General features: G+C 34.2%; 1 protein-coding gene across 6 annotated transcripts in view; it reads right to left on the reverse strand.

Moving 5' to 3' along the window:
- Nucleotides 1-27,544, reverse strand: part of SALL3 (spalt like transcription factor 3) — a 39,561-nt gene that overhangs the window by 5,108 nt on the left and 6,909 nt on the right. For 2 of the 6 annotated variants that reach the window (XM_070747429.1, XM_070747430.1), the window contains exons 2-8: nt 17,754-20,696; nt 17,197-17,537; nt 14,671-14,925; nt 9,908-10,055; nt 8,368-8,480; nt 6,822-6,866; nt 1,529-1,601 (exon numbers count right to left, since the gene is read on the reverse strand). In XM_070747429.1, coding sequence (XP_070603530.1) covers nt 10,017-10,055; nt 14,671-14,925; nt 17,197-17,537; nt 17,754-20,696 — 3,578 coding nt within the window. In that variant the 3' untranslated portion in view covers nt 1,529-1,601; nt 6,822-6,866; nt 8,368-8,480; nt 9,908-10,016. Of the gene's footprint in view, nt 1-252; nt 345-1,528; nt 1,602-6,821; nt 6,867-8,367; nt 8,481-9,907; nt 10,056-13,663; nt 14,926-17,196; nt 17,538-17,753; nt 20,697-27,544 lie in introns of those variants that run through there. The other 4 variants (XM_070747431.1, XM_070747432.1, XM_070747433.1 and 1 more) reach the window with 4 other exon arrangements.

Below are 27,544 nucleotides of genomic sequence, written 5' to 3' on the forward strand. Positions count from 1 at the left end.
GTGGGGGAGGAGAGCAGCACAGAACCCCGTAACTTAAAATATCTGTTTCACAATCATGAACATCTGTCTCCTCTTCTAAAGGAACACCGAGTAATCTGGATATATATTCCCAGAGTGGAATTTGGATAATTCAGATTAGAAGTAATTCTTGATGTTTTAAGTAGTCTCTGTCTTTATTACAAAAAAATAATTACACAACCCCTCAACGCAGCACACAGGAAAACAGAAGGTTATTCAGATAGCAAGCTCCTGGCAGATGTTCAAACAACTGGGATAGCTAAATTGGCTTGAATCAATAACTTCTTCCAGCCTGGAAAGAAAACCTGTCATCCACTTCATATCTCCTGTACATTTTGATACACAATTCCACATTCATGTAAAAATATAAGTTTGCCCTCTGTGATATTTACAATATTTTTATATTCATGTCAATTATGACCTTATTAGAAACTTCATATTGGTTAATACCTCATTTAACCTTTATTTGTATACATCTATAAATGTCTTTACCATAGAGCTAATTAGTATAAGAATTGCTGGTATAACTTTCTTATTTTATGTTACAGCCATGTAAGTACTAACTTTACCAGTAATTAGTAATCTAAAAGTGATATGTTTAAAGAAGAGGCAAAAGTCTCTCTATTTTTTTCCAAGTATCTGAAATTGGGCATCTAAAACCTATTGATTACATTAATATATTCCTAATCATTTACATTTGGATCTTGATGTAGCCACAGTTCTTTCTCTCAGTTGTTCACATGCCCTCCAAATATTTTGGGATGTTGAAAACCTTGTTTGCTAAGGCATCAGGTTACAAAAGTTATCTGTAAGAATTGTCTGGTTTATTTCCAAAGAAACAAATCATACTTAAATTCAATTGTATACATTTATCCCATATCTCTCTCTGAATCAATAGTTTATAAAAGAGAAATTGAATTCATCAGGGCATTACATTATCAGTAGAAAACACATAATACACAGAAGAGCAAGAGAAGTCATTGTCTTGCAACTGCCTCAGGCATACGGTACATACTTAGTGAATCAACCAATTGACTGACATCTATTTTATATTGGTGATAATTTCCCAAACAGCTAAAATGTATTTTATTAGACATGGAATTTAATACCAAATTATGCTGTCTAGCTTCTTTGTGCACACTATACTGAATTGACCTAATATTACTTTATTTGTTTGATGTTACTATCTATTCCTCTGAATCCGAAAATAGATATGAAGAAGGCAGTGATATTCTTGCTCTGAGATATATTTGACTCTCATTATTGGCCATGATTAAAACTGTCAAACCGATTTTAATTAGATGGATCTTCGAAAGTATAGTAATGAGTATAGTAATGAGTAACTTCAAAAATATAGTAATGAGAAAGTATAGCTGGAGTTTGGAGTGGTTTTAGAAATATTTTATTAGATGCTATGGTATTCCTTTGAGCATAGTGGTAATCTGCCAAGGATCTTGAGATAGGTGCAGTATCCCTAAATAAATAAATAAATTGTAAAAAATAAATATACCTTTATGGAAGCCAGGGAATACTAATGCTGATGGACCATCTTCTTTCGAAGGCTGGAGGACCATGTTTTAAATCTGTGAAATAGGGATGGAAAAAATGCACCATATCTGGAATCACTTCTGTAAAATTGTCAAATCAAATCAACAGTTTGGGGTGTGTGTGTGTGTGTGTGTGTGTGTGTGTGTGTGTGTGTGTGCAAAGGAACATTTTGGTATTTCCAGAGGATGCCATTCCTAGAATGATATGGTTTGCACATTCTTCCTTTTGAGCGATTGAAGAGCCCAATTTACTAATCTCTAAAATAGATCCGGGTGTTTTCTGTGTGGATTTAAATCTAAAAACAAGAGTTACAGAAAATTGTGGGAGTTACCCTATATTTGATCTTTACTTACAATACAAATAGTGTTCAGACCACTTGAACTGTTATACTTTAACTGTATTCCATTAATGGCAATAAATCTAGGATTTTAATTTTTTTTTTGGCAAAGAATTGTGTAGGATTTTAATTTTTGAATGCAGATGCCATAAATAGGTGGAACTCAACTTGCAAATATCAGTTCATCTGTATTCCTTTGGTTGACCATATATTTTAGATGACTTGGATTCTCTTGTTTCAAACAATAAAAATATGGCACAAATATCCCTAAAATTTTAAATTATTTAAGTGTTGAGTTATGAATTTTGTAAAAGTATCTAAAGTCATAAAGTCAAAAGTTAAGAAAATGTCACAAATCAGATACAACTATCTGTTTTGTAAATTTTTGGAGTCTGTGTGTCAGTATATGAAAAATATTAACATCTGCAACTGCCAATTAGAAGGAAATGTACTTGTTTGAGCGCTATGAATTAGAATAAAGGAAATATATGGAGTGTCTATATCCACTTAAGGAAAAATATACTACCCTATCTCAAAGCTCCTAAATTTTAAAATAAATCTAAATTTTGAGCATTATCAGTGTAATTATAGAAATATAAATAAACATAGATAAGACACTCTTTTTCTCAGTTTAGATAAATTAAGAGTAACAGAGAGCTCAGAAAGGAGCCCAGCAGAAGGTGTTGGTTCTATGTAAGAATATTCTGATCGTCAAGCCTCTGAAATCTCTTGAATATTAGTAAAATATTAGTCAAGCCTCTTTTTAAAATACCTACATCATATAACTGTTTCCAAATTCCAAAAGCACTACCTTCAATGCTCTCCCCACAGCAAACCTGGCAGGCTAATTCAAAAAAGTCCCCTACAAACTGTGGACAAGAGGTAATTAGTATATATTTCTGTTGCTAAGCAAAACATTTGTAAATTGAGCTTTGTCTTATTTTATGCCTTTCTTTGCCAGAATCAGTGCAGTTTTTAGTGACAGTTATTAAGTAAATCTGGCTTCCCCATTAACTTTGCTTGTCAAAATGTGGCAAAAGGTGATCACATGACCTGGGAAACAGCAACTGTCATAAAAATGAGTTAGCTGCCAAGTGTCTGAATTTTTTGATCATATGACCATGAGGACGCTGCAATGGTCATAAATGAAAAACTGTCTTAAGTTGCTTTTTTTCAGTGATATTGTAACAGTCACTAAAGGAACTGTTGTAAGTCAAGAACTATATATCCTGTGCCCTTTATAAGAACTCGTGTCTTATTTGGTAAGAAGCCCTGGAAGTTCTGATCATTTTTACCTATTATCAGATCAGTTTCCTTGGACGTAGCTAAATTTTGTCATACTGGCTGTAAAATTAGGTCGATTACAAAGAATCCACCATCTGTTTATAATATTGTATCTTGTTTTATTTTAGACTTTATTTTTTAAATGTGTCTTTGTTTCCAGTTCAGGCCAGTGACCATAACAAAAATATTTATTCACCCATCCAATACAAAACCTGTCAAATGATCTTTTGTTCCAGGGTGCCAGTAGCCAAAGTGCAGAGATAGAAGACATGAAAAGAAACGTCTCTTCAATCTCTGGTATCTCTTGATAACTATTAATCTGTTTGAAGGTCAGAAATTTGTCTTATGCTTTATAATCCTAATGGTTAAATTACAATTTTAATAATGCAAGCAAGTTTAGAGAGAACAGCTCAGGAACAATATTTTTATGTGTTTTATGTGTTTTATTTTTTGGCCCCAACTTAGGAATCAACTTTCCTCTAGGTCAGAGGTCTTCAAACTTGGCAACTTTAAGACTTGTAGACTTCAACTTCCAGAATACTCCAGCCAGGTTTGAGAACTCCTACTCTAGGTTAAATTTATGTCTATCTAGAAGGCAATCAAAGCAAAGCTTTTCTGCAGAGTCTTCAATGTTTAATTATTGTTTCTATGTAAGTTGAAGCTGGACTTGTGAGTGATATCAAATAATGATATTGGAATCAATAGACATTTAGGAGGATAAAGTGAAAAGTGATATTACCAAATTGATTGTGAAACAATGAAGAACATAATTGGAATAAAAATAATATCTTCGTACTGTATTAGAAACATTTGAATACGAGCATGTTTATTGCCAAATTACATTTTATTTTTAAATATTTTCTCCTTCCATTTCTTTATTATTTTTTATTTTTTGTTTACTGTACAAAAAAGATAAAGAGAAAAATAAAAAATAAGAATGTGAGGAAAAGAAACTCTAATTCATTCTAAACTTTAAATTAATCATGAATTTTGATGAGAAAATAATTAAATAATTCATTTCTTTCCATTACATCAATCAGGGTCAGTTCATAGACAGAAAACAAGATCCAAGGTTATTAATTTGGCATTCAAAATTCAACATTGAACAGTGAGCTTCTTTATCTTGATGCTCAGTAAGCCTATATTTTTTCATGTAATGGTAAATTTCTAATGTTTAGTACAAAATTACAAATAATCTTTCCAACACCATTTTAACACTCTTTAAAAGATATCCAAATAAAACATTAATAGAAAATGCCTATATTTGTTCCCCAAGCTCACTTTATAATTGAAGTTTCAAGCCATTATATTATAATAATAACAACAATAATAATAATAACAACAATAACAATAGAGTTGGAAGGGACCTTGGAGGTCTTCTAGTCCAACCCCCTGCTTGGGTAGGAAACCCTACACTACTTCAGACAAATAGTTCTCCAACATCTTCTTAAAAACTTCCAGTGTTGGAGCATTCACAATTTCTGGAGGCAAAAATTGTTCCAATGATCAATTGTTCTAACTGTCAGGAATTTTCTCATTAGTTCTAAGTTGCTTCTCTCCTTGATTAGTTTCCACCCATTGCTTCTTGTCATACCCACAGGTGCTTTGGAGAATAGCCTGACTCTCTTCTTTGTGGCAACCCTGAGATATTGGAACACTGCTATTGTGTCTCCGTTAGTCCTTCTTTTCATTAAACTACACATACCCAGTTCTTGCAACCGTTCTTCATGTTTAGCCTCCAGTCCCCTATTCATCTTTGTTGCTCTTCTCTCTATTCTTTCTAGAGTCTCAGCATTCTTTTACATTGTGGTGACCAAAACTGAATGCAGTATTCCAAATGTGGCCTTACCAAGGCATTATGTAGTGGTATTAACACTTCGCATGATCTTGCTTCTATCCCTCTGTTAATGCATGCTAGAACTGTGTTGGTTTTTCTCTGAAAGAATCTTGTTTGAATTAGTCATAAAATGGAAGGGAAATGTAATTTTCTGCTAACCTTTCAAGGTCTAAGGAGAAGGGCAGCATTAAAAAATATATGAATAAACAAACAAACAAACTTAAGAAGGACTGAAATCATGTGGAATCTACGAGGGTTATCCGGAAGGTAAGGTTACAATGCACCTAGCTCTCGCGGGGAATGTTCACAGGGGGAGTTGGTATTACTATCATGTAGCGGGAAGCCAGTGGAAGAGAATGAAAGCAGTGCCAGTGATAAGTAGATCATTGATTGGTATTGTGATGAAGGTTAGAGATGAGCGTCCTCATTCTGTTTCCCTCCAAGTGCAAAGTGCGTACTGTAATATGCTACCTGAATGCTAAGGGCATGAACGCTGCTGTGATGGGTGCCCAAGATTTATAGTATGTGCAATGGATGCCCAAGATTTTTCTTGCCGATTGCTGACTTTTGAACTTTTTGGCTGAATGGGGGTGGGTATGGCATCATTGCATTGATTGAGTTTGCTCTCTGGAGTATGGGGATAAGTCCAAGTTTCATCTCCTGTCACTATACAGTTGGGAAGAGCCTCTCCTTCAATCTTGAAATGGTCAAGAAATTCTCAGGCGGCACTGACTCTGCCAATTTTGTGTGCTTCAGTAAGCATCTTCTCCGGCCTTCTCCGGGTCCCATCGACCAATGTCGTTTGGCGGGCCCCAGGGGAAAAGAAAAGACTTCTCTGTGGCGGCCCCAGCCCTCTGGAATCAACTCCCCCCAGAGATTAGAACGGCCCCCACCCTCCTTGTCTTTCGCAAATTACTCAAGACCCACCTTTGTCGCCAGGCATGGGGGAGTTAGGATATTCCTTCCCCTAGGCCATTACAAGTTATGTATGGTATGTTTGTGTGTATGTTTGGTTTTTATAATAAGGGTTTTTAGTTGTTTTATTAAATTGGATTGTTACATGTTATTTTTTATCATTGTTGTTAGCCGCCCCGAGTCTGCGGAGAGGGGCGGCGTACAAATCCAATAAATAATAATAATAATAATCTTGGGCACCCATCGCAGCAGTGTTCATGCCCTTAGCATTCAGGCAGAGTATTACAGCGCGCACTTTGTACTTGGAGGGAAACGCTCATCTCTAACTTTCACCACAATGCCAGTCAATGATCTGCTGACCATTGGCACTGCTCACCCTCTTCCGCTGGTTCCCCGTTACATGATAGTAATACCAAGTTCCCCGTGAACATTCCCCGTGAGAGCTACGTGCCTTGTAACCTTACTTTCCAGATAACCCCTGTATCTTATACATTTGTACGGCAAAATAGGATATAAACAAAAAAATCAGATTGATAGGTCCTCACCTTTCCTATATGTGAATTTTTATTTGACTCTGCATATTAAATATTAAGTCACAAACCTGCTGGTTTTAGTTTTCTTCAAAGCCATTTTTCCTATTCATTTTATGGTACTTCTGAAATTGCCATACCCACAACCTTTTGCAGTACCTTGTTCAATAATTACATGTATTTATAGAAATTTCTCCGTAAGTGAACATAGTTATATTTTACTGGGTTAGTAAACTTCAGTACATTATTTTAAAATAGTCAAGGATTCTACATTACTACAGATGTTACTCTGTGTAACCCATTACAGTGCCCATAAATCATCATCATCTTGCTCCAAAAAGAAGAAACTCACCTGAGTAAAATGAGAGTAATGGCAGTCTCGTGTAGCTCAAGATATCTGGAATGACAACAGCCATATTAGATGTGGATTTTTTTTTAAAGTGTTATATAGATTATATACAATCTATCCATATTAATCTTATTAGCAAGCAGTTTGAAAATTAAACATTAAAAAAATCATCCTGAAGGGGGAAGTGCTAAAGAAAACTATTGCTGAAATTCTGGAGAGGCAGTATTATGCACCTTGTTCACAAATTTACTTCAGAAAGTAATTGTATTGTATTGATTTTTCATAAATGAGTTTTATGAGAAATCTTTTTAATATATATATTTTTATTTTATTACAAACATCCATAAATGTAAACAAAACATTATAAAAACTGTTGTAATAATTCATGCTGGACGATGTGTGGCAGTCCTGCTTTTCTGTATATTTCTATATTACCATCATTTAATATTTATAATACTATATACATTTTATTTTACATAGGTCTTACAATGGTATCTCTTTTATTCCTATATTCAACTGATCCTCTTTTCCTTTCTTACCATACTATTTTAGTTTACTATTTAATTGGTTGTCTTTATTTTATTTTTTTGTTTTTCTGACTTTACTACCAAGTAAAATTTATTCCAGCTTTGGTAGTATTCCGACTCATCTTTATCTTTTATTTCCATTGTTAGTTTGTCCATTTCTACACAGATCATAATCTTTTCTAATAATTGCTTTATGAGAAATCTTAATTGTTTGTAAACTGCCCAGGGTTTTGATAGATAAGACAGGCAGCTATTTTAGCATACCATAAATAATTTTTAAAATTGTATGATGCTGTCTTAAACTCTTAAGGTCCTTCAAATTCAGTTTAAGAACAGCACCTTTCTGGATCAATTTATTTTATTTGAAGCTTGTTATAAATGGTATCAGGAACTATGCCATCTCTAATAATATTAAGTGGCATATATAAGCATTGTTTGGCAATAATAACTAATAGTCAGTGACAGTCTTATCTTCTATAACATTGGCAGTCCTCATTACAATTAGTATTGAGTGAACACAAGCAACTATGTGGGAGAGGGGAACAAATGAAAATATATTTCCCATGACATCAATTACATAGTTTTTGCACTTATGCAGTACAGTTAGTCCTCGACTCACAACATGTCATTTAGTGACTGCTCGATGTTACATTACTTTAAAAAAGTGACATGACAATTTTTCACACTTACAACCGTTGCACCATCCCACAGTCACATGATCAAAATTCAGATGCTTGGCAACTGGCTCATATTTATGACAGTTGCAGTGTCCCAGAGTCATCTGATCCCCTTTTGTGATCTTCTGACAAGCAAAATTGATGGGGAATCCAGATTCACTTAACACCTGCAGTGATTCATTTTATAACTGTGGCAAGAAAGATCATAAAATGGGACAACCCCATTTAACAAATGTGTCACTTAGCAACAGAAAGTTTGGGCTCAATTGTGGTCATAAGTAAAGAAATATCTGCATACAACTCTAATAAATAAATAAATAAATATATTGCACAATTCGTTTTGACCTTGTTGGATGATAGGGGTAGTCAGTTGTATTGTTGAATTACGTGCTATCGCTGAAGCACTTTTGTCTGTCTTGAGTCACCTAGTATTAAGGGCTGCTGGCTGAATGCATGTTCTAAGATTACAAGAGTAAACGACTTAGCAAAACAGGAAATGCTCAATGTAAGTTAAGTTCTGGAAATGTAATTCTGAACAGTTAGACCAGAACTTTGCTTCTCTCAACTGGTTCGCAACAGCTTTTAATGCTGCAACAATTTGATTTCCTAGCTAGGCAACACAATCATCTTCAATCATTTTGTGTCCTTAATTTAAGAGAATTTCAAAGTGAACATAACATTTTGCAGTGTAAATTTGGTCAATGGTATCCACAGGCAGCAAAATGAAAAAAAAGTAGCATTATGTTGAAATAATTATTTTATACACATGTTATAACATCAAATGAACAGAGAATATAGCATGCAATTGATTTCAGAATTATGATGAAAGCAGCAACTGTAACAGACACCTATGAACACGGCAAGTAAATATTTCAAATCATAGATATATAGCAGTAATGGGTTCCTCCCGGAACGATAAAGGATGCCGCACTGGTAGTAAAAGTTGAGCTGTGTGCGCAGCTTTGGGTGTCTTGCATGTGTGCAGGTGTGTCCCAGCGTGGTTTTGCTTCTGCAAAATCTCGCGAGGGGACACACGTATGAGATTTTGGCAATATTTTGCTTCTGCGCATGTGCGGAAGTAAAAAATCACGAAATCTCTTCCATACGTCCCCTTGCAAGATTTTGCTTCCTGCACATGTAGGAGCAAAAACACGCACATATGCATGGAAGACACCCGAAGCTGCGCACAGAGCGCACCGGGAGGAATTCGCCCCCCTGGTATTTATGCCTGTTAGGTTATTAGTGTACATGAGCACAAATCATATATATTTGTTCCTGCTTCAATTACCTGATTTATACCAATTTCTCAGGATTGTTTTTCTCCCTGCATTGAGCAAGGACATTTTCATGATTTTTTACTTGTTCTTGGCACTTCTATGTTATTGCGAATATTAATAATGTTGGATCAAAGTAATTTAGGAAATTCCCCTCATGAAATAGAAGATGAGCTCAGAGTTATATCAGCCATTTCTTAATTATGGGGAGGTGGATGGGTGTCTCAAACTTTGCAGAATCGTGATTTCTTGAAATGATCAATGAATTTGTATGAACCATTCGGATCTGGATTACAATAAAACTATAATTAGTAATAAGAACCCATCATCTAATTATTTTTTTAATAAACTGTTTATATTTTTGAAAAGATCTCAAACTTTTCTGGGTTTGAGAAATGAAAACAAAAATAGTGGACTGACAAATAAGTACAAATACATTGTAAAGTTAAGGACCACTTCCTTAGTTAGGCACAAGCTGTTACAATTGATTGCATATACCGGTAATAAACAGAGTAGATAAAGGTAGAGAATAATAACTAAGAATTCTAACAAAGATGTGTCACTGCCATAAATACAAATGGGAAATGTAATTCAATCCTATACATGCTTACCATGGAAATTCCACTCAAGTCAGTGAAACTTGCTTCTGAGAGAATTATTATAGGATTGCATAGCAATTTCCACATAAATTGGATTAGGATTGCATCTTTGGCTTCACATTCATTTGTAGGAAGAAGACATGAAGCTCATGAGATAAACCTATTTTACCAACAAAGAAAAATATTTCACCTCAAAAAGCTTTATCTACCTGGATTTAACCTGACAAGTTATGGAGTGTTTATACTTTTGTTTTAGCGCAGAAAATCAAGTAAGATGGCTTTATGTACTTTCCTTTTAATCATTTCACAGATGTTTATCTATGTTTATCTAAATTGACAATTGATGTCTATCATTCAGTAACGTTATCTTATTTTCTGTGACAACAGTTGCTTTTTATCCACATTGGTAAATCATTGTCTTCCTATCCCAATTTTTAAAAGTGTACTTTTTATTTTTCATATAATTTGAAGGGAAAAAAACAGAATTATGTGAAAATATATTTAATTTTTTTCAAATAAATGTATTTCATGTTAGGAGACAGATATTAATAGAAATTGTATTTAAATATGGTTGTAGAAGTATACTATCTATATTTCTATAAATAGTATGCCACAGACATTATACATATCTTTGGCAGGTACATTGGAACAAGTTCCCTAGAATGATTTTAGGAACTAAGTGTGATGAGATATCCCAATGACCTATTTTATCATTTTTCTACTTAAATATGGAATTTGATGGTTACAATAGCAGTATTCTCACAGAATATGTTCAACAATGAACATTTCAGCTTCTCCAGGTCAGCCAAATATCAAGATGACTGGAAATTCTGAAGTGTTTCACATCAGAAAATAAAGCCTTAAATATGGCTGCTGTTGAATTTTCCAAAATGTTATTTAATATAGATTATATTAGTCATAAAAAGAGTAGAATAGAAATGAATGGTGAACACTCACACAAGCAGATTCATTTTAAATGTTATTTCTATTTTTTGCATTTTCTACCAAATGACTATTCCTTTTCATATTAGGTGGGGAGAAATCCCATGTTTTAGAACATTTTAGTCTAAAATATTAACATCTGCAGGCTGTGTTATACTATAATTTTATTAGCCAATAACATTCCCACCATGAATTCATTTCCATCTTTAAAGTTCTAAAGAGTGTTATTTAACAGTGTACCCACTTTTGTGTCATAAATATAAAGCCATTTCAGGCATTTCCCTATCTATATGACAGATACATTTCTTATAAGGTAGGTAAGCTTTCTAGATACAAAATATATATTTGTCAGAGTATGTGCTACGCTCTAAAAGTCGCTACATATAGGTTTCTGTGGAAGAAAAAGAAATGCTTCCAACATTACCAGGTAAGTAACATAACTTTTGTTCCTGCATCGAATGTCACAATGCATACAGTAAATTGTCATTTCCCAATTCATATGCCATTTTGACATCATAGATTCAAACAGATGCCTATGAAACTACAGCTGATTAATTACTCCATTAGTTCAAGAAAATGTACTATGACTAATCTATTTAGAAATACTTCTTTGCATCCAAACAGATTCATGGGCAAATCACTTGCTAGAGAGTATTTATAATAAAGCTGTGTTTCAATTATCCACTGGAATATTATCAAGATTCTGCACAACACCTTTCAAGTTTCCTTGCCATTTTTCCTTCAGCATCTCTGAAGGGACATAAAAACTGCACAAAAATAGTTCAACGGTGCATCATTACTAGTTCAGACCCATCCATTGCATAAATTGAATTTAATTGAATGATTGCTTCCAAGGTAAGTAGCTACAAGTAACTGTTTTAAAGCATTGTCATTTTTGATACAGCTTTCCCCCCCATTGTTGATATGTAAATTTGTAGGAGGTGGGGGTTTTTTAACTGGAGAAGTAGCTCCTCAATACTAGGCATATGTGAAATTAGGTTCTGAAGGTGAATACAATATTTTGAGCCTTTTAACTGCAGAGTTGTGTGAACAGTCTCAATCCTTACCACAGCCTAATTGTGAATAACCATGGAACACAATTCATAAATAATATTACATCCTGCATTTTATTCAATTTCATGTGACAAAAATAGTAACCTAGACTAAGACATCCATTTCAATCAGTAGATGTGTCGAGCCAACAGATTTAATAATAAAAAATATTGGATCTAGGTAACAATTCCCAGCTGGTTCAGGGAGGCTCCTAGCCCTACATGGTATCACAGTATAAAAATAAGTGTCTCTCTTCACCATGCAGAGAGGAAGGACCTAACCCTGAATACAAAGTGGGGTCAGTCTTACTGTACCTTCATCAGCCATCTTATTTACAACACTTTACATCTCTTTTTAAGATATGCACATCTTTTAGGGAGAAGAAATAACACTACATGGTACCAAACACTAAAAAATAAAGCACACCAGAAATGGACACAGATAAATAAAAACATTCATTTGCTGAAAAAACCCAGCAACACTAAGCCACCTCAGTTTTCTTTGTTTCTCAATTTTGAAACACCCCAAACACAAATGTTGCTCAATCATTGATAATAGAATGTGTGTATCGGTGTGTGGTAGGTCTACGCATACACACACACACACACACTCCACATACATATTTAATAATATGTACATGTCCATATTTATATTTTATCTATCATTGCTGTAGAAAACAAGAGTGGAATAATTCATTGTTCATTTCAAAATAGTAACAAACCACCAGTAAGTCTTTTAAACTTTCCATTCAGTGATATGATGGCAGAAACAGTCCATTCTCTTATATGTTCTGTTGTGGTTGCACAAGAAAGAGATTGTCCTATTTTTTTTTCCAGTCACAACTGAGAAGACCTCACTGTCTGATTCTTTCTTCAGGGGCATAAACATTGTGTGCTGTTTCCCAGCTACCCATAATGTCCCTTGAACAATTTTGTTGAATGGAGGATCCTACTGTCAGATTCCACCATACTTGTAATGCACAAAAATGAGGTAGTACACAAAACATTTACTGTTCAAGTTTTGATTATGCCCCAGCCTCACCAGCACTCTAGTTCAGAGTGGAAACATTCCCTTTAGTCACAATTTTAAACAATGCTTTAAACACATGAAAATTATATTAGTGTATTCAGAGTACATTGTGCTTTGTAGTAAATCTTAGAATATTAAATAAAACAGATTGGGAATTTACGTACAAGTTTTTAGAATTTTTGTTTTCTGTTTTGCTTTACATACCAGTGCTATTAAGTAGTCAGCATCAAGTTTGTGGGTGGGAGTGAAAGAGACAGAACCGATTACAGCAAAATTAAGCCTACACAATGTTTTCTTTAGCCTCTCTTAGACTTGCACTGATATCACAGCCCTAAGATTAACATATCAAAGGTCTGTTGGAGGGTGGGCTTACAAAAAAGTTAAATGAATCATTTTGGTCTAAGAAATGGCAGGCCCCATTATATCCAAGAATCTGACAGTTCTTAGCAGATTTTTTTTTATTAAAAGGAGCACAGATCTTTCATACTGTTTGACCTTAAAGACAAACACAACAAACTCTTCTCCCATTTTTCCTCAAGCCAAAGGACTATTTATAAAATAGTTTACATCTTTGCTCAGATTCAAATTATAGACAAACCTCCCTAAATATAAAATACTAAAAGTGCAATAGTATAAATTAAGAGTTTGCAACCACATTATACAAACACTGCCTTTTATTGTACAGCCTTTGATAACATGAAGTGTTTTATTCACAACTGCTTATAGTGTTGTGAATAATCTACTGTAATAAGGTTTGTCTGTAACTTGTTTTTCCAACTATGAACTGAAGTTCACACTACACTTTTTCCATTTAATAGAACAACTGTCCACATAGCAGCTACAAAGATTTAAATTAAAATGGTTTGTTACTGACAGGTACTTGCACATTGAAAGCATGCTATCTTTCCCAATAAAACGTCACAAATTTGCCTGCATCAAAATAAACCACTTATTTATAGTAAAACAAAACTTGCTTTAAAAAAAAGTCACATAGCCAAATGTATTTTGCCATACAAAAGCTTCATTTAAGAATGGGGCTAGTATATTGTCTGTTACCCGCATTATCTTTACATTATAAATACTACAGACAAGAATACTGTAATCTTAGCATTAGGGTACTAAATCACTTATTGAATGTTAGAGGAATTCTAAAAACAGTTCAAGTTTCTAATTGAGTTGAAGAAAATCAGCAAATATAGAATTGGACTGAAATGCCATTGTGAAACCCCACTTTTACTCAACTGGTGGCATCTTTGTTTTTTTGAAACAAAATTTGAAACAATTTGGCCTCCTTCATTCCCTACTGGAATTATCCAATGATTTATCATTTGCTTAAATTTTTTAAAAAGGTTCATAAGTTCTCACTAATGGTCAGCTCACTGTTGAAATAGTACCATGCAATCTTGTGAGACAACTTTTCAGCAGACACAAAGTTATTGTATTTCTGCTATTGATAAATCATAAGAGTAATCTAGGCAATTAGGCCACAAAACTAAAGTTTAATTTCCCAAACTGTACATGAAAGAACAAATGTATCTGAGCAGCGGTCCAACAGTTATTTGTACTGAATGCTTTTAATTTATGCCAATCTCTTTATTATCCTCAATAAACTTTGTGAATGGACGATTGACTCCCGTTTCAGAACTTGCTTTGTCCAAACCAATGATGGGAGGGCTACTACCAGTACGAGCTTTGTCCATTCCACTGGAAATGTTACTTAAAGACGGAATGGCACTTCCGCCTAAACTTACTGGGAGCTGGGGAATGCCTCCATTCTGTATGACAGAAATTTCATTGTTCTTCATAGCAAGTCCATTAGTAATAGCTGCAGCATACTGGTTCCAAAAATTTGGGTCAACATTCATTGCCCGAGCTGCTAAATCCTTCTGGAACATTTCTGAAAATTTCAAAGCATCCCCACCTAACAAAGCCATGGGATTTTCCACAGACAGTCGGCGCCCACGTCGTGCAGGAGCATTATTCCACATATGAGTTCCCATGTGAACCTTTAGAGGAAGAACAGACAAGAAAAAAAAAGGGAAAATGAGCAAGAAAATTTACACATTTTGCCATGATGCCAGGCATGCATTTTAAACTGGCAATAGAAGACATTCTTATTTCGTAATTTAAAATGTCAAGTAATGTTCAACATTAACTTTCTCATGCACATAATTATTACTATTATTCAAAATTAACAAGCTTATTATTATTATTCAAAATTATCAGGCTTAAATTGTATTTCAGGAAGCTTTTTATGTCCTAAACCTGTAAATCTCATTAACTTTTAAAGAAAGGTGAAATTTTGCAACTCGGTTATACAGTACTTATATTTACTTGGGAGCAATTCTATTATATGAAGTTTCCAGCAAAGCAACTACGCACAGATGTCCCTGCCCAATGACACAAGACCCATGGCAAATAATTATAAAATAAAAAGGATAAAGCAAAGATTATCCATTTTTGCTTGTTCTCCAAATAAATATTTTTTTCTATTTATAATGGTCTGAATGCAAACATCCTGTCAGTCAAATAGAAGGAATTTTCTGATTCCCCTCGCATGCAAGTTTTTATTTTCTTCTAAAAATAGTTCCAGATGTTCAAGAACAGGTCTAGGTATCTTCTGTTTACCTTAATAGACCTTTTATACCCAAACTGTTAGGTTTGATTCATCTAAAATTGCCAGGGATTAAATATCTTAAGAAACATTCAAATATATTTGTTATAATAACTCATTTCTTTTGAACTACTTATAAATAATTTTATATAATTATATATTAGATTTGGGCTAACATCAGTTAAAGGACTCTTCCTTGATTGCCCATAATCTTATAATTACCTGGATTATGTGGAGATATAAAATACTATAGGTCTACTTTTCATATTTCTTTAGTATAAAAATTGTATAATCCTTAAATAATAGAAAAATAAAACACTATCAAGGCAGTGTTCTCACTGAACATTTGTCAATTTTGAAGTACTACATTCTACCTTAGTATCTGGAAAATAGTACTAAAAGCCCTGCTTCTCTAAAACACAATGATGAAAGCTGCAATCTGAAACGTGCTGGAAAATGGGATGAAAATTGGTTCATAAATGTGGACATAAATTATTTCATGCATTAAATCTTTTTTGGAATTCTTTTAATTATAAACATTTTTGAATATTAAAACAATAATTCCAATACAGTAGTTCAAAAACAATTATTTTTTAAAAGGAGGAAGAAATACACTTGTCCATGAAAACTGAATTTTAATTTCATTTTGAGATGGGCGGCTATATAAATATGATAAATGAATAAGTAAAAAATTATTTCTGATGTGTGATAATATATACGGAGTACAGTGTTCTCTCAATTTTTGCGGGGAATGCGTTCCGAGACTGCCTGCGAAAGTCGAATTTCCGCAAAGTAGAGATGCGGAAGTAAATACACTATTTTTGGCTATGAACAGCATCACAAGCCTTCCCTTAACACTTTAAACCCCTAAACTGCAATTTCCCATTCCCTTAGCAACCATTTAGATTATTACTCACCATGTTTATTTATTAAAGTTTATTAAAAAAATATTTATTAAAGGCAGATGAAAGTTTGGCGATGACATATGACATCATCGGGCGGGAAAAACCATGGTATAGGGGGAAAAACTGCAAAGTATTTTTTAATTAATATTTTTGAAAAACCGTGGTATAGATTTTTCGTGAAGTTCAAACCTGCGAAAATTGAGGGAACACTGTATCTGATTTTACACTGATTTAGAATTTGGATATGAGGCCAAATCATACTTTAGCTTAATGACAAATGAGAATGAACCACAATCTTGCAAATCTCTTCTCTCCCTCCACCTTCCAATGTGGACTCAAGAGGTTTAGAAAAGTTCACATCCCTCATTGATTAGCCTCTACCTAAATTGTCATTTGAACCTGACAAACTGGATTGATCTTCAGATTATGAAATTGGCTTCTTCCCATTATTTATAAATGAGATTAAATACCAGTTAATACTAAACTGTCATTTAGTTTTAATCTAAATACTAAACTGTAGTTACTAACAAGGAGAATAGGAAAAAGCAAGTGAAACTCTAGCTTGCAAAAAATCATTTATATTCAAAACAATATTTTAGCCTAACATCCAAATTCAATCCATTTCTCCTGCTCCGATTTGGATTCAAGGAGGACGAAGAGAAGGAGGAGGAGCCAGCCTCTGGTGAACAATCAGGTTCAATGTGAGCCCTTTATGTATTTTTACAGGATTTCGTTTAATATGAAGTTTACCTTCTTACCTTAAGATTCCCTTTTGTGGTAAAAGCTCTACCACAGATAGTGCATCCAAATGGCTTTTCACCAGTATGGGTGCGTTCATGTATCTGTAGTGCACTTGCTGAGGAGAAGGTCTTCCCACATGAATGACAGTTGTGTTGTTTTGGAGTTCGACGTGGTGGGGGTGCCAGCATAGGGGTGATGCTAGGACTCATCACTGTCTGTGGTGCAGCAGGAACCTGGATTCCAGCTGGAAGCGATGGAACCTCGCCCAATGAGATCGGCTTGCTGTGGCCATTCACTTCCATTTTGATCATAGTAGGCGCAGTGCTCGTGACCAGGCTAGGAGTACTTTGGCTGGGACCTAGAGTAAAGTTGGGTTCAAATAACTGAGAAGGCAGCTCTTTTAATTTGTGTGTCAGTAAGTGCTGTTTTAAATTACCCATAGTGGAACACCCACGATTGCAGACTGTACATATAAATGGACGCTCTTTAGTATGGCTGCGGTAGTGAATTTCCAATGCACTCTTACAAGCAAAAGGCTTGCCACAGATATTACAAATGGTACTTTTAAACTTACCGCGTTCTCTGTTCAGGAACAGCAGGCTAAAAGGACCTTCTTCTTTGATGATTGGCCTCCCGGGGTTGGTGGCTGTCAGATCCAATGCACCTCCATTTTCAATAGTAGTAGGTGGTGGGGGACTGTCAGATTTTTCTGTCTTTAATTGTATTTCTTGTGGTTCCTCATGGTTACTGAAACCTGGTGACTTAGATCGAAAACTTTCACAGTTGCTATTTTCAGGAGAAAGAGCTTGCATGGATGAAGATGATTCTGACATGGCAGGACTTCCTGCACTCTGACTTTCCAGATCTCCAATAGCTGATGAAGAATCATTGCTTAAGTGGTCACTTTCCCCTGACCCATTTTCTAAAGATTTTAAATTGGTCAACTGTTGGCAGTTCATGACAGAATCAATCATTTTCATTTGATTCTCAAGAGCAGCAATGCTAGAAATTACAGATGGGGGAGAAGATGGACACGATATAGAATAAGGTAGAAGTGGTTTGGAAGGGTCACTTATATCATCTTTTAATTCAATGTCCTCCTCCATGGAATTTTCATCGATATCATCATCATAGTTGCTCAGTGTCTCTGCATTCTTTTCATCAAAAGAAAGCTCTGAGTCCATAGCATCTTGGAAGCCATCTGGTAATGGTGTGTTTGGAATTTGCCCACCCATATGCATACGAATATGCTGCTGAAGAACAACAGCATTTGTAAATTTCTTCTGACAAATGGGACATGAATGCTGTACTCTAAGTGGTGGCTTCGCTCGATGAACTCCAAAATGTGTTTTTAGATTGCCTTTTGTAGTAAATGCACGTCCACAAATTTTGCATTTAAATGGTCTTTCTCCTGTATGAGTTCTATAATGCATCTTGAGAGCACTCTGACAACTGAGCACACGGTGACAAATGACACACTGATTTGGATCTGTCATCTTCTTATCAATGTTTTCTACTAGCTGTTGCAGTTTTGAGGTTTCTGAAGTTTGCATAGAGTCCAATAGACCACCAAATGGAAATTTAGCCTTGAACTGGTCAGACAATGCTGGAAGCACAGTGTTTGGGAGGCTTGTAGAAATACTGCTTTCAGTAATAGCACTAGAAGCTGTAGAGATGGGTACTACAGTAACCTGACTACTTATAGAAATATCTCCCAGTCTTGCATTTGTTACTGGAATATTGACAGGTTCAGTTTTAGTCATGGTTGAACTACAATGAATTGGTTGTGGAGATTCTGCAGACAAAGGAATGCCCGATTCAGAATTGTTTAGGCTTGGGGATAAAGAAGTGCATTCACTTGACACAGGGGATGTTCTCTGGGGTGATCTGCTCATGGGAGTAATACTTGGGGAATCTCCGTAACTGTTTACCCCTGGTATTGTAGGAGGAAGTTGCAGACTAATTGAAGTTGGGACAGTTGATAAAACAGGCTTGCTATCCAGCCATGTAGTAACTGGTTTTTCTGGTGGCAATGACATCCCATATGGAATTCCGGAACAAGTGGGAACATTGTCGAGGTACTCTGGAACCGGATATGGATTCATCTGAATATGTGGATATTTTTCTTTATGTCTCTGAAAATGAACTTTCAGATTGCCTTTAGTAGAAAACCGATTGCCACAAATGTTACACTTAAATGGTCTTTCTCCTGTGTGTGAACGCAGGTGAATCTGTAGAGCGCTATCACTCCCAAAAACCTTGGCACAAAATCTACATTTATGTTTAAAAAAAGGGTCCTCAGAACTTGTCTTAGGCTCAAAAACGGATACATTTGGTGGCTTTCCTTTGCGATGCTTCATAAGAGCAGAGAGAGGATCCAATGCATTAGCTGTTGCAGCGATGCTAACCAGCGGATTGGGGAAAATTACACTACTGGATGAAGTCTGAGGTAGAAGTGGGTTTGGCAGGCTGGAAGTTGAGGCAAGGAGATTTCCAGGTCCTACTGAAGGTGGAGTTGAAGGGTTTGGGGGCTGGGAAGAGCTGGTAGTAATATTTGACACAGAAACCGGTGTTAACGAAGAAGAAGTAATTGCATTAGAGGAAGATGGTGTGCTTGTTTCATTTGGGACAGAAGAGCCATTGCTTGACATGTTGGGAGTGCTTGCACCTGATGTGGGCCTTGATATGTGCGGAGTACTCTCAAAGGCAGTTGGTGGGTTGCCAGTGGTTTGAGCCACTATGGCCGAAGGAACAACTGCTGCTAACTGAAGAGCAGAGTTTGCGGCAAATCCCTGGAGCTGGTTAGTGGCTTGCACAGGAGTGCTTTGGGAAGGAGTTGTGTTTAAAGTGGGACGTAATGGCTGTCGGTTCATCATTGCCACCTGACTCCGGATCTGTTCGATCAGCTGCAACTGATGAATCTGCTGCTGTTGCAATGCCATCAACTGCTCGAGAATCATTGGGATGGCCATTGCTGTAACCCCACTCGCTGTGGTTGCATTAGCTGCACACCTTGTACTCTGTGAGAATTGTGCAACTGCCACTTTAGTGCTCAACAATGTCTCTAAGGTTACATTAGTGTTTGGCATGTTATAACCTGTCAAGGAAGGTGGTTCACTAATTTGAGGTAGTGGCGTAGCTGTACTAGAGGTGCCTGGATTTGAGTAGCTTTTTTCTACAGAAGGTTCTACCTCCATTGGTTCTTCTTCTTTTTCTGTATTCTTTATCTCACAGATCTCATTGTTCTCAGCTTGAACGTTTTCTTCACAAGCCTCACTGTCCACTTGATCGCTAGGTGAGCTTGCAGGAGAAGGCTCTGCAAATTCTTCAGGAGCTGGGGTGGCTTCATCTTCATTCACAATGAGCACCAGTGGATTTTTAGTGCAGTTCTTCTTGTGTTCCAAGAAATCACTCCACTTGAAGAATTCTGCACAACATTTTTCACAAACGTTTGTTTCCTCGCTTCCACTCCGGCTTTCATTCCCACTATCACCATCATCTGCTCCTTCTCCTGGCACTGTGGGGAGGCAGCGGGGGTGGGGGGGGAGGGAAATCAGAAGATCGTATCAGCCAATGACTTGTAAAAGAGCCCTCCTTGCATTTTAGAATTTTGCACATGAGTAAGAATCAATATTTTTTATTTTGTACAAATTACATCACTTCAACATTTCTGAGGTCCCTCAGTGTGTGTATTCTATGACTCTTTCTACCTAGCTAATCATTTTCTTAGTGCAATCCATCAAATTATGAGGCCCTATCAATTGTGGATACTGCTTCTTAATGAAATTCCATAGAAGCAATTGATTTCCAATATTTTCATACAATTCACAGCTACCTTGTCTGTTGGGTACAAAGCAAGCTTTCGATGGACTCATTAGGATTCCCCTTTGCCATCAAGCTTCTTCATTTCCAGCAAAATTAGAGATACCTTTGCTAGTTCACTTAACATTGCTAAACTAATCTGTAACCTTTCAAACTCAAATCAGCACCTGACATGACAAACTGAGCTTCTGTTACTCAAATGGGGTCTTTGTGCTACTTAGATTTATTATCTTTATACTGCAGAAAGACATCATAGGCACAGTATAACTCCACATAACCTGTTAAATCAACATTTTTTTAAAATTTTAAAATATTTGTATGTATATGCCTGATATACAGAAAGTCTTTTTAAAAACTACTTTCACCTCTCGTTTTTGTATTTTACCTATACATTCCTAGAAGCAAATTTTACATAATTGTTAAAAGCATGTAAAATGTGACTGTACATTCCAGTTACATAAATCAAATTAATATATTTTCTTTTTGGCAAGAAGTGCTAAAATTACATGTTACTGTTGTTAGCCAATAGAGTTCAGTGGTTTGTTAACAAACTAGAAATTATATATTTAAAGTTCATTTACATTGACATGTTTAACATGAGAATGTTGTAGTCAAGACACACTTTTAGTACCTTTTTTCTTCTATTCTCATAGAAAGACTCTGCAAATTATATGCTTGTGCCATAGTGGAAAACCCACTAATTGGTTACACATGTTTAATTACTGTTGTAGGCAGCTACTTCCTCTGACTCGCATTACTCTCTTGTGCTGAATAACAAGCATATCTAATGAACAGAATTCTAATTCACACCTGATCATATTAATAGCTGAAGACAAACTTTAAAAATGAACATTTGATGAGACTTTAAGGTTTCACTTTAAGAGCAATGTAATATATAAAAGCACCTGTATACTTTGAAAGCTGTGTGCAGCTTCAGTGTACCATAATTATATAAATTCCATTTGATGCTCTGGACATTTACTGAAGCATAACTGTTTTTTGTTAACTTACGGATAAAATGACAGAAGCAAATCATACAACAAATCATACAACAAAGTGATAAATATAAATAATTTTGTATTTTATACAAAGAAATGTGAGAAAATGCACTTCAGTTTGTGCAAACATGTCAGTTTCTTTCACACTGAAGGAGCAATTAATTTCATTTTTACATTTAGGAAGAATGTTCAAGAAAAATCCTGCTTATTTTAAATGTTCCTCTTAGAATATAAAATATTTGCGTAACAGATAAACACTTTAATCTTGGTATTTCAACTTGTTCTCTTTTCTCTCTTGCATTTTCATTTTTTTACATCACTAAAAAACCCCTAAGCAACAACAAATAGAGAATTCAAAGCAGCAAGTGGCTCAGCTTTCCACCTGAGTTATATTTTGATAGAACTCAGATTAGCTAAAAGTTATACCTTAGCAAAAAAATTAATACATATTTGGAATTGGTTGTGTTTACTGGAAGCAAAACTACAAATGATTTACATGAAATATAGGAAGAGAAGAAAATTACGGGTTTAATTGTAACTTTATTGAACCTGGAGTTTGAATTCTCTTTTGTGCAACTGAAAAATAGTCTCAGAGGCCATCTCCAAAACATTTTGACATGCAGTTTAGAAAAAACCTGCTATTAATGTTAATCATTGTATTGATTACATGAATCTTGTGTAAATATTGCCAAATGTTTAGTACTGAATATTACAGATAAATTTCATTTTAAATTTTTAAAATGTTCCTATTGTAATAATATATCCAAACTAACTTAATTTCATAAAATAGAAAGTATAACCTTAAATTGCATTTTACTAGTGGAAAAAGCATAGTTCCCAAGAGATTACTTAAAGATTTAATTTTACAGCCTTAGGAAATATTTTTGACATATTTAATTTCAGCTAAGATCACATTATTTTAGTCATACCGGCTTTCAAATGAAGAGTTAGCATTCTTTAAAAATACAATAAGCAGAAGATAAAAGCTTAGTATGTATTTGTGATTTTATTTTTGTTTTGTTAATTCATATTTCTGAGTCTCTATAGTGGATAGGAAATTATTTTAAATATTAATCTACATCAATGGAACTTCATGTTAAAATTAAGTGTCATCAAAGTATACAATATACAAAATAATAATGAACAACATTTCTTATATACTCATCCCTTAAAATTTAAGAATTAGCTCTATCTACAAATTTAATTCCACCTCATAGCTGTAATCTAATTAACATATATGAAAAAATTAAATTTCCAGTCATTGTAATACTGTGGTCATCAAAATAGTATCACCTATCAGAATTTAGAGCAAAATATTTTTGCAAACCTTTTATTGCATGCTACTGCAAGTTTTTAATTCAAACTTTACAAAAGCAAGGTTTTTTTAAACGAAATAAAAAACCAGAAGTTCAACAAATCCACGTGGTCAGGAGTGCATCACTTTGCAATTCAAAACATCCTCACATATTTATGTGATGTAATATTTGTAATTATTTGAGTGCATCTTTCTGTCTCCTTTTATGTTTAATAATCAGAATATAGAACTACCGCTATAACTATTGTGGATCCTATCCTCCTAATCAAGTTATTATGGCAACAATTTAAATCAGTGTTCTTGAAGTAGCTTATTCTAAAAAAGCTGTTGTGGCCTGGCATCTTTTATATTGAAAAAAATAAGAACTTATGTGTTCTTTCTGCTAATATGATAATATCTGACTAACAAACCACAGTTATGGCCTACTTTTCCACATTTAAAGGATACTGGTCTTCTTCAGAAGTGTTAGGCATCTATGACAATGCTACAGCAAACAAGGGTTTCCAAACATGATCTGCTGGTTCATTTGGGAGTTGAAATCATAATTGGGCTAAAAACTATAAGCGTAAATCAAGCATGAGGTTTTATACTAATGTTATATGCTGAAGTAAAGAGTATATTAGGTAGTTTAGAAAGAATCTTGATATAGATGCAGGTTTTACTTGATTTTTATATTGAACATCATTTCAGTTCATGTTGAACACACATTTTAAAATATATATGTTAGCACTAACAAACATATTTAAGCTTGAAGTCCCAAAAGACAATATAGGAGTTTAAAAATGATATAGAAAACTAGATCTGATAAAGGAAATTTCAGTTTAAATCTTATTCAGTTATGATATTCAGCAGGAAATTACCTTTTTCAGTAATGCTCTAAGGATAAAATAGGATATGTGTATGTGCTTACTAACATTTTATATAGAGTCACTGTTATAAGATAGTATGTACTGGAGTTTTAAAGTGAATTAAAATTCATATGTTAAATATAGAACTTTATAACTGTTTCTCCCAGACAGCTTAGTCTCAAGTTTATTATGGGCATATAAAAATAATGGAGACAATCAAATTAGAGTTTATGATATTGAAGATCCCCCCCCCCCAAAAAAAACCCTGCACATTAGATTTCACTGCACTGACACAAAAATTCATCAGTCTCTTAAAAACTGACACATATTTTAGTCTATTAAGAACAGACATATTTCAGCTAGGAACAGGTTTTTTAAAATTTCATTACCAACAAAATAACTTAATACTGAAAATACATCTAATGATAACAACTATGGTTAGCTGTTACCGTAGTTGTTATCTATTAACAACTACGGTTCAATCCTTTTGAAATGCAGAAACTTGACATTGTCCTCATGATTCCTACACAAGAAATTCCTTATTGAAGATTTAATATGCAAATGTATCCATACCTGCACACATCTTCAGAAGAGCGTAAAAATATTTTCATGTGCTATTATTTCGTATAAAAAAGATAAATTTAAGAATGAACAAATATGCATTAAATGAGATTTTTAGTTAATTTATTATTATTTAAATAAACATTACTACAAATTGGGAATTGTATAGAGTTCTCCCTTTTGAATGAAATAGAACATTTAAAATATATCTTTTAGTGAAGGGCTTTAAAGTCTGATCATAAGAATGATTAATGACTTATATATTTTCATTAAATAAGTATATTTGAAAACTTCATGTTCGCTATAACTGAATGTGGAAATGAATTATAAATTATAAGAAAGTTACTGCAATTATAAAACAATTATTGGAATTATATTCCAATAACTTCAGAATATGCTTCAGCTTTGAGTCCAAATCAATCTTTAATCTAAGTGGAAAAATAAAATAATAACAATACAAAATATCTCAAGTTTTCTTCTTTAGATCTTCAAGCTACTCATGGCTTTTCCATGAAATCATTTGGTTTGGATCTTTACTCATGTCATATACAATCTGATGTTCTGAAATAATTTAATCAAAATATTTGGGCAGAAGCCAACAGTCATTAAGGACATCTGAGCTGTGAATTTTACTGTATATAAAGAACAAGAGTGAAAACTGACACTTCAGTAATTCCACTGCATTAGTGGAAAAATTATTATGTGTAATTAGTGAATTGTCTTTACGGTTTATCTTTCTTATATTCCTGCATGAAACATGTATCTCTCTACAAAAAGTGAAAAAAGACAGAAAGAAATGGAATTGGGAATATCTTTGGTTAGCAGCATTAAAATTTTTCAGTTTGCAACAGTTCCAGAGAATGTATTATACAGTGTTATAATCCATTCTGTCCCAATATTTATTTTATGAGAACAATATTAGGACATTTATTCCTTTCCACTGTAAGTAGTACAGGTTATCCATTAGAAAGAAGGCCCAGTGGTCATATAACTAACCTCTACTGCATTTAACTATTACTGAAACATCTTCTAAGATAAAAGAATGAACAAAAACAAAAATCTTAAAAGGAGTAGCAAAGGTGCTCCCCTATACAACTCTTAACTGTGCAAAACAGCTTTCAAACAGAAAGGATATTAAAAACTACTGTAGTTTCAGTAAGCACTTTCTCTATTTCATTGTATCATTGATATTTTTTAAAATGAGAAGCTTTTAAATTATTACTTAATCCATTACATTTTCTCCAAGGAAACTTTTTCTTTACATTTCTTTAAATGATTGCATCATTGAAAAGGCCTGTGCAAGACAGAAACGGTTTAACAAAATAATAAGATATAGTAATAAGATATATTACTATGCAGGATGTACAGTGGACCTTCTTTTCAAATAGGCTTGCCTAGGATTGTAGTCTTGCTCACCTGGCAAGAGTAAGAGTAAGTTGGCTGCATCTCTCTTCCAGCCACAACAATAGCAGTTATAAAATTACACTTTACATTTATAACACACTAAATGGCTATGAATAAATACATTCATGCTGATCTCAGGACAGAAAATTCCAACATGATCTATAAAATACATTCACTTTCCTCTAATGGTCCAATTAGCCAATTTGAGGAACACATATAATAAAAAAATGCAACTGTAAATGTCTTTATCTTAATGCTGACACTAACATTGTGAAAAGATCTTGAATAACTCCATTTTAATAGGGGCACTGGCAAATAATTCAATTAGATTTCAGATTACTAATAACTACTAAAATAAATCAACAGATTTTAACATAGTAAGTTTGTACAATGACAATGCTTCCTTAATGTTAATAAATGCAATTTTCCTCATTAAGAAATAGTATATGCAGTTCATCAAACAATTCTAATATCTATCTATCTATCTATCTATCTATCTATCTATCTATCTATCTATCTATCTATCTATCACATTACATTTTTATTTCGTTCTCCCCCCTCCTTTTTCTTTGAATTTTTTTTGATAGTTTTGAATCCCATAAAGAAAGATGAATTATCACACACAGAGCCCAAGCTGTGAAACAGGAGGAGACAAATAGAGACCCCTATTGTGTTTAACAATGTAGAAGAAATTTCAAGTGCAATAGCAAAATTTCTATCCTTTTTCTACAGGCCTCATAAACCGATAATATAAATCTGAACAGTGGAGGGCACTCTTGCTATGCAAAAATTGCATTGCCCTGATACAGTTCTTTCAATCTATTTAGTGGCTTAAATTTCACAATTTAAGTTAACAGCCACCTGTGGCATAGTCATCATGTGCCTTCTGCAGAAAGCATATGCAACATTTAACCAACTGCTAAGGCTTTGTGAATTCATATTAGGAAAAGATCAAGAATTCTACATTTTTGTCTGCTGGTAAAATATTATCAGTGCATAACATATTAAAATGTAATTACTGTATCTGTTTGACTGAAATCTCAAATATTCAGTTGTATGCCAAAATTCTGTGTAAACTAGCTGATATTCAATATTTAGACTACAGTGATATAATATTTTATTGGGAATTAATGCAGTATTAAACATTGACTATTTTATTAATTTAAGATTCCCAACAGGAATCATATAATATAAGAGACTGATCCGTTTTTGTATAACCTTCCATTTTCAAAGACATAAACAAACAGGTGGAACACTAGAAGATATATCCGGGTTTGATACCATGAAATTTTCTATAGAGCACTGATTCATTTAAAGCAGGAGAGCTATTTGCATATGTATGTGCTAAATGATCAAGATTGAAAATCTAGCCAAGGAGCATTATAAAATGTATCATAATATTCTGCATAGATAAATT

This window comes from Erythrolamprus reginae, chromosome 3 (assembly GCF_031021105.1).
Source record: "Erythrolamprus reginae isolate rEryReg1 chromosome 3, rEryReg1.hap1, whole genome shotgun sequence".
NCBI lineage: Eukaryota > Metazoa > Chordata > Lepidosauria > Squamata > Dipsadidae > Erythrolamprus > Erythrolamprus reginae.